Below are 16,500 nucleotides of genomic sequence, written 5' to 3'. Positions count from 1 at the left end.
CCCACTAATAACCATTTTATTCATAAAATCGCAGATTTGAGAAGAATGCATTTGTGATATTCAGACTACTACAATCAAACTACTTACATACATTCTCATTATCAACTTAGCCTGCTCTGATCTACACTGCATGGACAAAATTTGGCATACACCTGACCATTATACCCATGAAGAGTTCTACCTCAAAATGTTCCCAGTTAGAAGCACACAAGAAGAATGTGAGAAGATGTAGTTACATTTTCCTTTCATTAAGCGCCATGAAGAGTAGGTTTGATATGGTCGGAAAAGAAGAACTTGAGTATCCCGCACAGACCCCTGACCTCGACCATACTGCATACCTTGAGGATAAAACAGTAAAAAAGAATTAACTCTGAAGTGAGATGTTCAACAAGCACCTATGGATATAATGGTCAGGGGTGCGCAAACTTTTGGCCTATATGGTCCTCTTTTGTCATTTGTTGCTTATTTTGCTCATTTGTTCAGGGGCAGAAAAATTTTGTGACAAGTCTAAAATGAAGAAACTGGCCTGATCCATTAAACAGTGGTGTGATGTTATAAAACATCTGCTTTTCAATTGTAGCTTTGATTAAACAAGAACTCAGTTTTAAACATTAAATTACAAATGGCATCCTTGAAAACAACCCGCTACTCAGTTTGACAAATGATAATGTAGTCCAAATACATTTGAAAAATTAAATCAGCTGGATACAATTTTATTAAACCACTTTATCTAATATGAGGTCCCAGTTTCATGATTGAATAGCTAGGTTGAGCAATATAAATCCTGGCACACTTTTTCAGATGAAAAGACACTAAAGAACTGGAGGAGAATGTTTTGGCCCAAAGCCAGATTTAAGCCAATAAAAGCAGATGAATTATTATATAGATATTGCAGTTTAGTTCTCCCCGAACAGGATGCATTCTTACTGTTCCCTCTATGCATCAGATTTTAAAGAGAATAAAATCCAATTTGTATTTACCATAAGTCTAATATCTCTGAAGTGGAACGTTACAGAATTAAAACAACAGTAAAACAACCAAACTTCTCCATGTCCCAGAAATATTGAAATCTTATAGAACCATAACTAAATCTGTACCAAAACAATTATATTTAAATAAAACATCTGTAAAACTACAAACATACATATATACGTATATATATACATATATATAACTTAATTGAAACATTTTTCTTGAAAGCAACAACTGTAACAATTGAATGTAAATTAGATTTTGTTTTAAAGCAAACAAAATGAACAACATATCAGAACCAGCTAACTCCAGCTACACATCTCTGGAGGGTGCCAGCAGTCCCTTCGCATTAATCACACTGTGTGGATGTGGTGGGTGTTTGGCCGGGTCACTGGCCTCCCACAGCTTGTTAAACTCCTCCTCATAAGATTGAACAAGTTCCGGTTCCTCAATCACGATCACGTTCTCCTGGTTGCTCTGCACCGCTGTCATGGTCCAATTGAGGGAGCCAGTGATCAGCTTTCTGCTATCCAACACGGCAAATTTATGATGCATGTGCATGGTGATCGCCAGCTCGTGCCTCACACAGATACCTGAAATTACAATTAGAAACGGTCCATAATTGTTCTGTGTATCTTACAGCTACAACAATCTTTGTTACTTGAACACATGACCATCGCACCAATGTTCAGCTCTTCTCAAAACTGTTCCCACAAAGATTGTACACAATTGTAGAGCATGTCTATAGAGTATAGATTAGAATGTCCCACTAAACACTTTTGGATTGAACTGAAAACACCAACACCAACTGTGGAATTTCTAGTACTAAAGCTACCAGATGTTAACCTTGTCGTTACCTCTCTTTAACTATTAGCTTGATCGTCTTGAATACATTTACAGTAATGTTAAAACGATTCATTATTATTATTATAATACAGAATTATTAGCTTTTCTTTAGTCCTGTTGGATGTTTGGAATATATTTAATAGGACATTTTATGCAATACAGTATATAACATGAATGAAAGAGATAAGTGAAAGGTCATGCCTTCCTTGCTGAATCAGCATCTACGAAACCATTAGTGTTAGAAGTAAAGTGGACGTCACCTGGGAAGATCGTACGGCTTACTATCATCATACACACAGTACATGACTGAACATGATCAGATGACGTGGTGGTATTATTACAGCCGTGTACGCCTCAGGTCTTTCTGACGCAGTCACTGCTGTCTGATACATTTGTACCGGAGGAAAAAAAGTGATATTTTCTTCTCAAAAGAAAAAAAAAACATTAATTTAAGCACTACTGTGTTTGATGCTTGCATAAAATATAAACAAATAATTTTTGTCTCCTCTATGCTGATTATACTTTTATTTTTTAACAAAAGGCTGCACCCTTTTTTTTAATTCATTGATACATGAGAGTGAACTCTGTTGTGTACAGTTTATGATGTCATGGAACAAGGTGGAACGAGCTCCCAGATGTTATCCAGGTGTCAATGTTATTTATGAACCAATTAAATTGATGAATAAGCTTCCAGTAACCTTAGTAACATTAGTCACAGAGGTGGAATCTGTAACTATCCAACATAGATGAAGTAACAGGACTTGCAAGGTACCTGCTTTGTCCTTACCTGCCTTGAGGAGGACGGCGATCTGAGAGCCTGTGATAGCCATGTATTCTCGATCTGTGAGCACTCGCACCCGCACACCCCGGCTGTGTAACAGCAGCACAGCCCGGCTCAGCTGGATGTTGGAGAAGCAGAACATACAAAGGTCCAGTGATACACGTGCTGAAAGGAGGTGCTCCAGGAGTCTGGAGAATGATGTGTCCAAGCCATGAGGGAGGGGACATGGGCTGTAATAACAAACAGTGGTGAAAAAAAACTGCAGCACATACAGAACCACATACAGTTCAACTCTATACAATTAAAATGTTACCAGGGATGAGTCCTGACAGGATTGTATAAGTGCTCCACACATGATGGCGGTGAAGGAAAGAAGAGAACTTCTTTCAGGAGCTGACGGGAAACTTGTCTGGGCCAGAGAGACCGCAACCAGTCCAAGCCTTCCAGACCTAATATAACAGCCACTGCCCCGAGTCCGAGCATCTTTAATAGCTTCTTCAGAGACATCTTCCACTGCATTGATGGACGAGACATGGTGAAAGGAAGACGTCAAAGAGTTATCAGGAATAAAATCCTGATCATTTTCACATATTAAGATTGCAGCAATGCCTTGCAAAATATTTGAAAACACTTATACATTAAATGTACTTGTCTGTCTTTTCCCTGACCTTCACACTTGTTTTTACTTGGGATTAATGTGAATGATTACTGCATTGACCAGAATCTCGTCAGACTGTAAACATTAGTTTGGGAATCTCCATGTTTTAATTATGAATGGATTGTGCTCTACATCCGGGTTTCACAAAGGCGCCAATTCAATTAACGCCCCATTTAAACACGTAAATTATCTTGTTGTACACTTGTGCAACTATAAATACAGTCTTATTCGATCGTAAATGCATTTTCTGTTTTTTTTTCCTACACATTCAGAATTCAGAATGTTTAATTATGTTTAGCTAAAAGCTAGCTTACAGAATCGGATGCTAATAACCTGGAACCCTATTAGACCATGTGACCTGCACAGGCATTTAAAAAGCTGCAAAACTTCACTTTCAAATGCTAAATATAAACAATTAAATAATACAAGAGCTTACCTGTATTGTCCAAACTTAAAAGTCTGCACTAATACTTCTGCACTTTTACGCCACCTTTCTGAGCACTTTTTTAGACATACAGAAAATGAATCGATTCTTTTTTTGATCGGATCTTTTGACCAAAAATGATTCACCATCACAAACGACTCTTACGTAAAATGGTTTGCAGTCCAACTGGATTCGAAATATTCTTAAATATAAATGTGGACAAAATATATTTCTATTTCCATGCAAATAATCAGCAAACAGGTTGTTTCATAGTCAAAATGGCACAATAAAATATATGTAGTTTGTATTTAGTATGCAATATGTGTCAAACTCAATCAGCCAGTATTTAGGCCAAGAGTCGAGCCGAGGTCCAAAGCTGTCCAACATTTAATAACCAAAAAGACCAGATACAGAATAAAATGTGAAAATAAAACAGTATCTTCTGCTCTTATGTACAGTTGCCTGACCAAGATGTTTAACATGTTTTCTTGGTTTTTTAGTTCATTAATGTTTTGCTCTGAATAGGACTGTGGTGAGACCTGAGATGTTGTATGGTTTGGAGACAGTGGCATTGAGTAAAAGTCAGGAGGTGAAACTGGAGGTACACAGCTGAAGATGTTGAGGTTTTTGTTGGGAGTGATGAGGATGGACAGGATTAGAAATAAGTTTTTAGAGCGACAGCGCATGTAGGACGTTTTGGAGACAAAGCGAGGGAAGCGAGATTGAGATGGTTTGGACATGTTCAGAGGAAGGACATGGGGTATATCAGTAGAAGAATGCTGAGGATGGAGCCGCCAGGAAGGAGGAAAAGAGGAAGACCAAGGAGGAGGTTTATGGATGTGGTGAGGGAAAACATGCAGGTTGTTGGGTTGAAATAGGGTTAGGGTTAGGTCTTAATAATTCACAAAATAAAACAAGTGCATTTATATATAATGTTTGTTTCGCACTTAGTGTTTACTTACATTCTGAAATGAAATTGAAATGCTAATATGCACCAGACTTGTTCAAAATACCAACAATGGTTATTTAAACTATAAGGTCATCCTTCATTAAATATTATTATTACTATACAAGAATAAAATAAACATCCTAAATGGGATCTGAAGTCAGAGCCAGCCTGGGAAATTTCACTTTATTGTTTTTTAGGTATGAAATTTATTTGTTAGGGTAGACATTATATTGTAGATACATTTTTATTAGTTGGTTCAAAATATTCGATTCAGTAATTTGTTAGGTAGCATGAGGTTTTCGCCTCCTAGGAAGAGGTGAAGTTTAACAGCGCCCCCTACTGCTACTGAAAGAGAATTGGCGATGCAATTTGCGCCATTTATGTGCTAATGCGGTTATAAGTGTTAGCTAGACACGTGAAATACGTGACACACACACACACACACACACACACACACACACACACACACACTTCTTTTCTTTCAGTGGTTTTTCTTTATTTTTATTATTTTCTTTATTTATGTATTATTATATTATGAACATATCCAAACTAAAATAACATGTATGGATTTATGTAGTAAACAAAAAAGTGTTAAATAATCTGTGACTTTGTTAAATAAGATTTAAAATTTAAAAATAAATAAATATGTTAAATAAAATTAAATAATTAATTTGTGACATTTCTTGCCCCTTTAACGTGCTTTAGACTATTAGTTGTCTAGCATGAGGGTGAGTACAGAGTCATTAGCCCTATTACTACTACAACTACTGTACAAATCCATATTATGACAAGAAACAAGTAAAGGCCCCCATTAGCTTTAAAATGAATGTCGATCATTCCAAATAAATCTCAAGATCTTTAAATGTATTCCCAAGTTTAGTCTCCAAAACCATCACACTTTGATGAAAGAGGCTCTCATGAGGACTGTTCAATAGATTGAAGACAAGGAGCTACCTCTGCTGCAAAGGATGTTTATTAGAATTACCAGCCTCAGAAACCAATGATTTACATAAATGCTACTTAGAGGTTAAGTGCCAGACTGTGATCGAAGGGTATCTGCAAGAGTGAAAGGGAAAGTTTATAGGACTGTGATGAGACCTGCGATGTTGTACGGTTTAGAGACAGTGGCATTGAGTAAAAGGCAGGAGGTGGAGCTGGAGGTAGCAGAGATGAAGATGTTGAGGTTTTCGTTGGGAGTGATGAAGATGGACAGGATTAGAAATTAGTTTATTAGAGGGACAGCGCATGTAGGATGTTTTGGAGACAAGGTGAGGGAGGGGAGATTGAGATGGTTTGGACATGTGCAGAGGAGGGACACTGGGTATATCGGTAAGAGAATGCTGATGATGGAGCCACCAGGAAGGAGGAAAAGAGGAAGAACAAAGAGAAGGTTCATTGATGTGGTGAAGGAGGACATCCAGGTAGTTGGTGTGAGAGAGACAGATGTAGAGGACAGGGGGTCAGGCCTTCATGGTTGAATTGCAGCAAAGAAACCATTATTTCAAAAGAATAACAAGCAGAAGAGATTTGCTTTGGCCAAGAACCACAAGAAATTACATTAGATTAGTAGAAAACTGTTCTTTTGTCTGAAGAGTGAAAATTCACAATGTCTTTGTGCGGTTCCACTGTGCATGGAGGAAAAGGTGTGGTACAGTGGGGGTGACTCTGTTGGTTATTTTGTCAAAATTGTGTGCACACCTAACCAGCATGGCTGCCACATCATTTTGCAGCAACTTGCCGTAATTTCTTTTCCAAAAGGACACTCACACCTCTAGCTTATGAATTTTTTAAGAAGGAGGACAATCACCCTATCTTAATCCAGTTCAGATGGTCTGGGATGAGTTGGAAGGAATGTTTCACAGTTAAGAGAATCACAAATCGCCACTAGGTGGAGCTCAACACGAAGCTTTCTCCAACCATGGTGTCCTACCATTGCAGGACATCCAGCCTCTCACAGACATGACCCAAATGTCCCTAACAGGACATATACACCAGAACTATACACAGTGTACCTGCAATAAATTGATTCATTATTGATACTCAATATGTTTATTAGAATCATCATTAAATGCATTTCTAAACTAAAACGTGTGTGTGTGTCTGTGTGTGTGTGTGTTGAAGAACGTTACAGAATTGTATAATATATATATATATACATAACATACTATATTATAGCCTATAATATCGAACAACATGTAAGAACAACATATGCGTGCATTTTTCCCATATGTACCATTTGCGTTCCAAATCGCACCCTTCAGCACTAGATAGGACGCCTAAACCTTGCTCTTCTTGAATAAACTAGGTCACCTTATCCTACGCTTGAACTGCAGATTGAACTGCGGATGCGCTCGTTCGCCGAAGCAGCACGCCCCCTGATTGGTCTGTTATGGGGTAACGCGGGGCGGGACTTAGAGCGCCGCTGCACAAGCTGATTGGTTGATTCCGAAATGTGGGCAGGGCAGGAAATTGGATGGTAGAAGCACGCCACAGTTTCCCTAAAGGGGAGAGAGAATGGGAGAAGGCGCATAGATGTGTCTGTAACGAATAACTGAAATATAAACAATAATATTATTGGTATAAATATAAAGAAAAAAAATTAACAGTAAAGAAGAACACGTGTCTGATTTACGGTTTAAGTGCTGAAACGTTTGGAAATTGTGATTTTGGGGGAAAAAAGTGACGATTGGTATAACAATTGGAGGATCCATTGGGTCGCATTCGGGTGAGTGTTATTATAGATTATAATTAAACGCGGTTTGTTTGTGATCATTGTAGGGAAAAGGGAAAAGATGGATTTTTTTTTCTTTTTGGATGTTGATCTAATAGACAGAGTAGGATAGGAATCAGGAGGACTCACACGCCCTGCTGCAGCTCCTCTGATTCTTCTAAGCTGGTATTGTCTCCACCGGTAATGAGAACACTATCCTGCGAGGGCAAATACTTATGCACAAGGGGCTGAAAGATAGACAGAATATATATGATCTGTGACATTATATAATAATAAAGATTGAGAAGGTAAAATCTGTTTTAAAGAGTAATGCAGATATACTAGGAGCGCCTTGAGCTGTACAGTAGGTGTGCTGAAGCCAGAAGCCATCCTTTACTCTGTGTGTGTGTGTGTGTGTGTGTGTGTGTGTGTGTGTGTGTGTGTCCATGTTTTGGGGGGGGTGAAAAAAATTAAAGGAAATGCTTGAGCAAAATCCTATTCTAAAATCTTTTTTTCATACATTTCATGATGCTCTATCAGATGCATGACTAATCTCTTGGTGACAAATATGAGATGTCTGCCAGGTGCTTGCTTCATTGTCCACTTGATATTGGGTGTGTTCAAACTCACCCCAGTGTCTGCCTGTGGACACACACACACACACACACACACACACACACACACACACACACACTCTCTCTCTCTCTCTCTCTCTCTCTCTCTCTCTCTCTCTCTCACACTCACACACACACACACACACACACACACACACGAGATTCCATTTCCTCTTACTCATCTAAATACTCACAGTGATGCTCCACTATTATCAATGTATATGCAAATATTCCGGTCCTGCTTAGTTTGCATGTCTATGTCTGAGTTAAATGTGCCTCTTGTTATCCTGTCAGATGTTTTTCCTTCTGGATTGCACATTTAGATCCCCCACACTTTACCGCTACAGAATCGTTTTAACCTCTCAGTAAGCTGATCAGCTGAATTGGGTGTGTGAGATCCTAAAATGTGCAGTGCGACACCAGGATCAGGGACCGAACACTGCCCAACATAGAGTACACTTCCGCCTGTAGAGTCACATCTACATAGTCTAGACCTACCCTGGATATTATATTTATATACTGGTGGATGTGTAACATATTACACGGTTATACATCTTTAATGGTTTGTGTGTGAGATCAGTCGATTGATTTGTCAGACATGATGATACACATTGTTAGTATGATATTGACATCGTCTCTTCAGGTTTGGCATTCATTCATATTTTGTGTCCTGTATTTGCATTTCAGTTCCATATCAAGTCACGCCAACCTCACATGTGCTTTTGGTTAATTAGATAAAAAAAAAAAAACTTAAAGTTGTTTTGATTTAAAGAGCTCAAGAGTTGGTTTATTCTGACTAAGTCGCACTAAATATGTATTCGTCCATCAAAAACGCATCTTTTTAAATCTGCGTTTCAAAGTGATTACTATTGTTTACCTGCTACTGAATGAATGTGGTCATGTGATTTTCACAATTGCAAGTAATTGCTATGCCATTTTCAGTATTTGATATTTTAATGTCATGTTTTGCACTTGTTTAGTATAGTAGCAAACAACTATGAGCTACTTTCCATCCTATAAATGTTCAAAAGTGTGACTCGAAAACTTCCAGTTCAATCACAGGCTTTTGGTTTCTTGTAATGTTGTCAAATTGAGTCATTTTTGGTGGAATCTGATGCATGCAAAGTTTTAACTTACATTACCTACATTATACTCCTCGGACAGTACCTGTATCATCACTGCTTACATTCCTCTGGCTTATTTCACTTTTTGCATTGTTAGCTGAGAGATAACAGCTTGATGCTTTTCCTTCCTGGCGATTGGCTTTTGGTGTTTTGCAGTAAATAGTTGACTTGGTTTCTCAGGCCAGTGGTGTGGATCCTAACAGAGTTAATAAAGCTGTTACCATCACACTGCACTGTGCCACAGGATGTATACAAGGCAGTGTTGTTTGATTGCCGTCTGCCCCAGTGTGTCTCGGCTGTAAGCAAACACAAGCTCAAGGTACAGTGTTTACCAGTGTGTTCGTCAGAAAATGGCCATTGCGCTCAACCGAGGTTACACAGGGTCAAGCAAGTCATGTCATCAAGATCATGTGCAGTGTTAAGTGCTTCACTGACAGAGCTGTTCAATGTGTCCAGAGGCTGAATTACACTTTGCATCCTGCTTGAGTTTGAGATGGGGAGGAAACACATAATTTCTGCTTTAGAGACCCCTCCTTTCCGTCATACTCTGGTGCTGACATCCACACCGAGCTGAACGGAAAAGTCGACAGCAAGTAGTTTTCCTCCTCAGGAAATACCCACTGAGTCTTGAGCAGAACCGGACAGAGACGAGACAGAGACGATTCTGTTGACCTGAATAGTCTCTCAGACTTATTTACATGGTGTCTTGGTGGGAAGGTGCTGCTTGCAGCATGACATGACCATGGGGCTCGGGCTCATATTTACCTCGTTTTCCAAAGTTTGTAGCAATCGAATTTAATAGCGTCATTGTGATCACTCATATGCCTTCTTCTGATGAAAAGAAAATGTTCAGAAATGTTATTAATCTGTATAGCTAAGAAATAATGCACTGTTGCTTGTATAAGAAAATGTAATTCTAGCACAGCATATGGGAATGTTATCACATGCCATGTCGGGTAGTTGCAAAAATGCTGATGTACATGTGCGCCAACACAAATGGTCAGACTGGGGAAACAGATCAGGTTGGCTCTTCTGTCAATGCCTCTAAAGTAGTCCCATGATCTTTTGAATGAATTCCTTCATTGATTGACTCCGATGTACAAAATAAGTCAACTACATCCAGGGAAAGATAATGATTGATTGTAGTTTCGAACAATCCACCAGGATTTGGTGTTTTGCTTGCTATCAGTGTTTCACTGTCTGCTTTAAAACTTTACAAGCCGAATCTGTTGTGTCAGGGTACAATGACGATAACTATACTTCAAGGCAAACTGCTGAGCATGAGAAGCTCTGTGCTTTATAATTTAGGAGTGTGCTGTGTCCATGTGGAAGCTGAGTGTTCTGACTGTGGCTGGGAGATGTCCGGGAAGTCCTTCAGTTTGGCACAATAATATCTGATGAGAAAATCAGCTGTCTAAGGGCTTTCTCAGGGGAGAGGATAAGAAGAAAGCTTTGGTTGTGTGATTTTATATATATATATATATATATATATATATATATATATATATATATATATATATATATATATATATATATATATATATATGTATGTATGTGTGTGTGTGTGTGTGTGTGTGTGTCCAAGGTCACCTTCAGTCCATTATGCCTCAGGGGTCACACTGTGCATTATGTGCATCATCTCTTCTTTTTTTTTTGGCTTTCATCTAATTAGCTTGACTGTATGTAATGGCTGAGGACTAGATGGGGACTTTGATGCTTTGATGTGGCCTGCTTGACACATACTGGCCAGAGGGATCCAACACAAAAGACTGGACTCTGAGCCGGTGTCATCTTACCAAATCCCTCCTGAGGGTCTGAGATGTGGGGGTGGAGGTGGTATTTCAAAGAAACCTTTAAGACAACATGAAAGACAGGCAGCAGGCAGGGTGAAACAAGAGAGGACATCCTTGGCACTGAAATGCCTTCACTGGAAGCAGGTGTGTGTTGGCCAGTCTCTCGCCAGTGGTCAACAGAGTTCAGTTGTCTCAGTGTTAGATGGTGTGTTTTTTTGGGGGGGAGATTTTGGTGTTTCAAAGTCATTTTATAGCTTTTTCTCTCTCCTTTGTATCGCCATTGCTGGACACTGAAACTGAGAGTGTTTTTTACCGCTCGTTTTGTTCGGGTCCACCCTTCACTCACAAATCAGCGCTCTTCCATCTGCCCGCTGCCAGATACATACATGGATATATATATATATATATATATATATATATATATATATATATATATATATATATATATATATATATATATATACTGTAAAGTTTATACATTACAGTACTGTAAATTGCTTTGATTTGCTAATAATGCTGATCACCATTGTTTAAGACTCCTGGGTAAAGCTAGGCCATGTCTCAACAACCTATATATGAAATCCTATGCTGCCTTATTTTATCAACGCTTATTTTCTTTTATGCAAGCAAATAGCTGTGGTCTATGTTTTGTGGTCCATTTGCTTGTGGTATTTATTTAGACTTCATTGAAGCTACTTTTTTGATGTTGGCTGGTGTCTCATAGCATTTTAGATTGCAACTGTGTTCGCTGTGGTCGGCCTAGAAATGTTTCCACCCCTGCAATCATACAGTTCTCTTTAGTTTTCATCATCGGCCTTGAATCTCAGTGCTCTCCCTGAATCATTTCTAGAACAGCTGCTTAATCCAGACTCAGCAGAAAGTGGTGAGCTGGGAGGAACAAGGGATGATGAGAATGCAGTAGAGACTCTGTACTGCAACCTACCTGTGATATAGCTGAATCGGCATAAATAATAATAATAATCAGTATACTATTCAAGCTATTATTCAATTCATTTTTATTTGCATAGCGCTTTTAACAATGAAAATTGTCTCAAAGCAGCTTTACACAGATAATGTGGTGATAAAAATGAATAAGAATTCTTTATAAGGGTAAGTTTGTCCTTGATGAGTGAGCCACTGGCGACTGTGGAAAGGAAAAACTCCCTGAAATGGCATAAGGAAGAAACCTTGAGAGGAACCAGACTCAAGAGGGAACCCATCCTTATCTGGGTTGCACCAAATGTCCATTTATTACAGATAAACGATGTTGCGGGGTACAGTGATGGTGATCAGACGCAATTATCCACAGTGTAGTTTTACAATAACAAGCTGGAATGCAGTTTTATTATTGTGTTTTGTACTATACATGGTAGAATACGAGTTTTTTTTTTTTTTTAATCTAACATATTTCAGATACTTCATAATGGAACTGTTCTCACATTGCTGACTGTATTTTGCAAAAGGACAATCGCACACACAGTCAGATCAAGGAGAAGTTTTATTTACTTATTTACTTATTACACCTCAGGGGCTCTACAACAGCAGGTGGCTTGATTTCATCACTCTCCCTTGTTTTAGAGCCATTCAACCTCAACAGTTTGGTCATGTGACAGGAAGCAGTTGTCCCCGAACACTCCATATTTGTACAGGTCTAGGGTTAATCCAAAGTGGCAGCTTGTTATGTCAGACAGCCTAAAAGATCCCCTGTGTGTTGTTTTACATGGGGAACTTAAATAAGCCGGACCACAGCGGGATTCTGACAGACTAGTCTCTGAATACTATTATTTTTTACAAATATTATTGCTCGGTATGTCCTTGTAGATTAATGTTTATCACCTTGAGCCCTGTGTCTAGCCTTGGAAAAATTCAAACCCAGTGAATTTTCACAGTGGCCCATATTACTTTTTTATCAAGCTTTAATTAGGACATGCTGATCTATGTTTATCTTTCAGTTGTTGTCCTGAAAGAATTATGCAGATAGATTTGGGGTCTCAAGTTATATTCACAACAGTTTGTTCAAGCTAAGCAGCAGACTCCAGGAATTTTATGATGAGGTCATGGCACCAGGAAGTTATTTTCCTTTGAACAATTTATGAGCCTGTTGACTGGCTATTATATAGAGGCATACTATACTGAAAGGCCTCAACTTCCACATCCATTCAACAGTTTTGAGGTTAGTCCTTAATTGGATACCAGTGTTCCAGTTAAGTAGAGAAGTATCTGGTTTAAAGGAAGAGTTGTAGTCTACATTTATTCATTCAATCACTCATTCATTCATCTTCATAAACTCAGGTTTTTCTGTGCAGATTTGTTTTGGAATTACACCCTGGATGTGATGCTAATATCATTTACACGCAGTTTCACTACGGGGCTTTTTAGCACATAAACATGTACGGAAATAAGTAGAAAATGTTGAATGTGACAGAAAATGTTTTGAGGACAGAGTTGATATTCATCGCTGCAGCAAATTAAAAGAAAAAACACAAGTGACCAGAACAGCTTCAGTGTGTCTTAGCATTGATTTTACAGATCTCCAAATCTCTCAAAATGGATGAACTCCATTCTTCCAAAAGATTTTCCCTCAATGTTTTGAATATGGTTTTGAAGGGTGCTGTCTAACAAAGCACTGAATGCCCCATAGATTGTTATAAGGGTTGAACTTTGGTGGGTGGGAAGGCCATGACATATGATTTTCACTATTTTACCATCAAATCATTTAGTCAGACAGGGGATAGTGGGAGTCGTTATTGTGGAAGAAACCACCCATAGGAGAGGAATGATGATCAGTCAGAGGAACTGGATTTGCAGTGGCACTTTTCTGAAGGACAATTTTACCGAATAATTCAAGGAGAAGACTGTTACATGTTTTTCGTGTGTTAAAAATTATCAACATTATGAGCATATTTGTAAAAATCATTATTTACTTTGTTCACTAGTAAACCTGGCCTAGATCAGTTCTCAGTCTTAAATCAGTAGGTGCTCTCAGAGAGGAGTCATACATATAAACCTGTACTTTCTCAGGCAGCCAAGTGTTTGCAGAAATAAATGTTTCCAGTTCTATGCCTATAAGGATGAAGAGCAGTGAGGAGAAAGCAAACTTTTAGAAATCCCATCTCAAACACTCCTTTTAATTCCTACATGAATTCCTCTCTCAAAATTCCTAACAAGTGTTCTACAATAAATAATACAGTCGACCCCCGATAATTCGTGGCTCAGAAAATTTACGGGTTCCCATTTGGAACCTAACAGTTGTGGATTATCTTCAAATTCTCAAGAATCCGCAGCAGAACGAATGTTTAGGAACGTCAGGAATAACATTTTAAACCAAGTTTTCATTCACAAATTTCATATAATTTTTTAAAACACATTACTGTATTGACATAATGTATAAAATGAATTCACTAAAGTATCATAGGGGCTGCGGGGGGTGTGTCCAAAATTCGTGAATTTTCAGAACTCGCAGGGAAACACTGTATATTGATTTTCTAACTTAATATGGTTTGGTTCAGCATAAACAGTGATTGATGTGATCTTGATATTGTGAAATTTCTCATACACGTATCAAGTCAATTTTTTCTTTTCTTTCAAGAATGATTGGACAGTCAGCAGCTACTATAAAGACAGTGATGGATAGCTGATTTAGCAGATAATTTATGTTCAAAAGAAACTAATAAGAATTATATATTTAAATGGCAGAGTTTAAGCATGTGATACAATGCAGTGCTACATAAGGCTAAGGTGCAGATCAGGGGGGTCAACCACTGAGGATCCATGGTTCAAATGCAGAACCAGTAAAAGTAGTTCACTGGAACAAAACCAAGTACTTAGAATGAATGGTAGTATAATTTGTGTAGATTTTTTAAAATAATGATGCATAGAGCCCATTCCTGTTTTGGCTTTCATATTTTAATAAAAATACACATTTGTGAAACTTGCACATATGCTTCATGTTTTAGGGTTGTTAAATGAGTCTCATAAGACCAACCATTCATCAACTATGAAGGCAGTTGTGTTGCACTCACCTGAACATCCAACATGCAAAAGCAGATCTTTTGGTCTAAAGTAAAACAATAAATCCATGTTATTTTTTTTAAGTTCTGGAAAGATATATTGCTGTGGCTGTGTCTCTGTGTGTTCTCAGCCATTGTCGACCCCCAGTGACCCCACTGTTCTCACCATGACAACAGGCTTTTCTCCAGCCAGCTGGAATAGCCATTATGGAGGTTCCTTCCTCTTTCAGATTTCAACATGTTCTCATGCAAAGCGCTGAAGTACTCCTCATGATTTCTCCTTAAAATCTCAAATTTTACGAAGATTGGGTTCAAGCCCGCATGTATACAGCAACCTTAATTTAACCTACTGCATTTGCTCCTTTTCAAAGGTTTCTCAAAAATGCTAAATAGAACTTTTTTAAGCAGATGGCTTAAACAGAGGGACTGCTTCTCCGCATGCTCATTGCATGTGACACCCCCCCAAACCCCAAAAAGTGTAAAATGAACTAATACATTTTCCAGTATCTTTTTATTGTTTTGTTTAAGTCAATTATTAACAATTTCACACACTGAAAGAGAACATGATTCGCTTTTAACAATGGAAAAGCCGAAGATGCTGAGAAAATTCTATAGTTAAGTCAAGTCAATAGCACAGGTTAGACCCTGGTAAGACGTGCACGTGTTCTGGGCTCTCATGCATGAACGAAGTGCTCTCATTCATAAATACCTTTGGGAGCTTGCAGTTTTTTATACATGCTTTTAAATATTGGTAATGTTTAGTATTTCTTTCTAAAGCTCTTTACTAAAACTTTGCTGCAACTTTGTTTAGAACTCATATGTAACCATTAATTATGGGAAGCGACCTCATAGAATGTCAAGGAGGGTCATACTAAACATGGACCTTGCTGGGAAATAGAGAGAGAGGATCTTTCCTTTCTTTTTTCAAAGACTCCCATTTAAGCTCTACTTTGTGCTGATTACAGATCAATGTTGAAGATCAGAATCCACTGTACTTCCTCTGAATTTGTCTTTCTTTTCTTTCTCTGCATGGCTTCTAGTTTTGCTATGTTAAGCAGTTTATTACCACCTCTCGCTGTATTTTTTTTTAAACATCTATTTCTTTACAGTTTTATTCCCGTCTTGGCTTCTTGCTCTCATTCCAGATCCAGATCACGACCTTTGCAAAAGATAGTATGTGACCTATACATGTGGAATTTGTGGTGTAGAATGATTTATGCATAGGTTTGTTAAAGACTTACCACTTATCTAATGGTTAAAAACATTGTTACATTGACTACCTTCATTATAGCTTATTTGTCTCTAAACTGTTAAATTCTATGAGTTGACTGAAAAACCTTGTCTAGTGCAGTATCTTGTATTAACTCTGTCTCACTAATATCAGCAGTTAAAAGTATTCACGAATACAAAATATTTATGAACGTGAATATAATTTTAGAATTTACTGAATATAAATTAAAATCATCTCAGGAATCCTAAGTTATATACTTGTGGATCCTCAGCTCACATTGGTGCCACTGTTAAAAATAAATTAATTAATTAATAAATAAAAGACACAATTGGTGGTTTTTAGGTTTTCTCCTGGTTTTCTGGTTGTAGTTGTGGATTGTGTTCATGCT

General features: G+C 38.0%; 2 protein-coding genes across 7 annotated transcripts in view; one reads left to right on the top strand and one right to left on the bottom strand.

Moving 5' to 3' along the window:
• Positions 1-679: 679 nt before the first annotated feature.
• On the bottom strand, positions 680-3,837 carry pld6 (phospholipase D family, member 6). Of its 3 annotated transcripts, none has more exons than XM_046837635.1 (4): positions 3,694-3,837; positions 2,913-3,112; positions 2,606-2,829; positions 680-1,565 (listed from the first exon to the last, which is right to left on the bottom strand). In XM_046837635.1, exons 2-4 carry the CDS (start codon positions 3,104-3,106, stop codon positions 1,285-1,287), a joined length of 699 nt encoding a protein of 232 aa, XP_046693591.1. In that variant the 5' UTR covers positions 3,107-3,112; positions 3,694-3,837; the 3' UTR covers positions 680-1,284. The 3 variants fall into 3 exon arrangements, with proteins under 3 accessions (XP_046693591.1, XP_046693592.1, XP_046693593.1); XM_046837636.1 differs by lacking the exon at positions 3,694-3,837 and adding an exon at positions 3,268-3,292; XM_046837637.1 differs by lacking the exon at positions 3,694-3,837 and adding an exon at positions 3,235-3,256.
• Positions 3,838-7,126: 3,289 nt separating this feature from the next.
• Positions 7,127-16,500, top strand: part of raph1b (Ras association (RalGDS/AF-6) and pleckstrin homology domains 1b) — a 53,684-nt gene continuing 44,310 nt past the window's right edge. For all 4 annotated transcript variants that reach the window (XM_046837260.1, XM_046837259.1, XM_046837258.1 and 1 more), the window contains exon 1: positions 7,127-7,355. The gene's annotated coding sequence lies outside the window, so the exon portion shown is untranslated. The remainder of the gene's footprint in view (positions 7,356-16,500) is intronic.

The sequence above is a fragment of the Silurus meridionalis genome, chromosome 24 (assembly GCF_014805685.1).
Source record: "Silurus meridionalis isolate SWU-2019-XX chromosome 24, ASM1480568v1, whole genome shotgun sequence".
NCBI classification, from domain to species: domain Eukaryota; kingdom Metazoa; phylum Chordata; class Actinopteri; order Siluriformes; family Siluridae; genus Silurus; species Silurus meridionalis.
This window is presented reverse-complemented; position numbering and strand designations above follow the sequence as displayed.

What these genes read in the sequence shown, in the direction of transcription:
- pld6 (XM_046837635.1), bottom strand. Translation starts at nt 3,106, where the DNA reads ATGTCTCTGAAGAAGCTATTAAAGATGCTCGGACTCGGGGCAGTGGCT. An exon ending in CCTGTCAGGACTCATCCCTG is followed by an intron (nt 2,830 to 2,912) that starts GTAACATTTTAA and finishes TTGTTATTACAG; the next exon opens with CCCATGTCCCCTCCCTCATG. An exon ending in CGCCGTCCTCCTCAAGGCAG is followed by an intron (nt 1,566 to 2,605) that starts GTAAGGACAAAG and finishes TTGTAATTTCAG; the next exon opens with GTATCTGTGTGAGGCACGAG.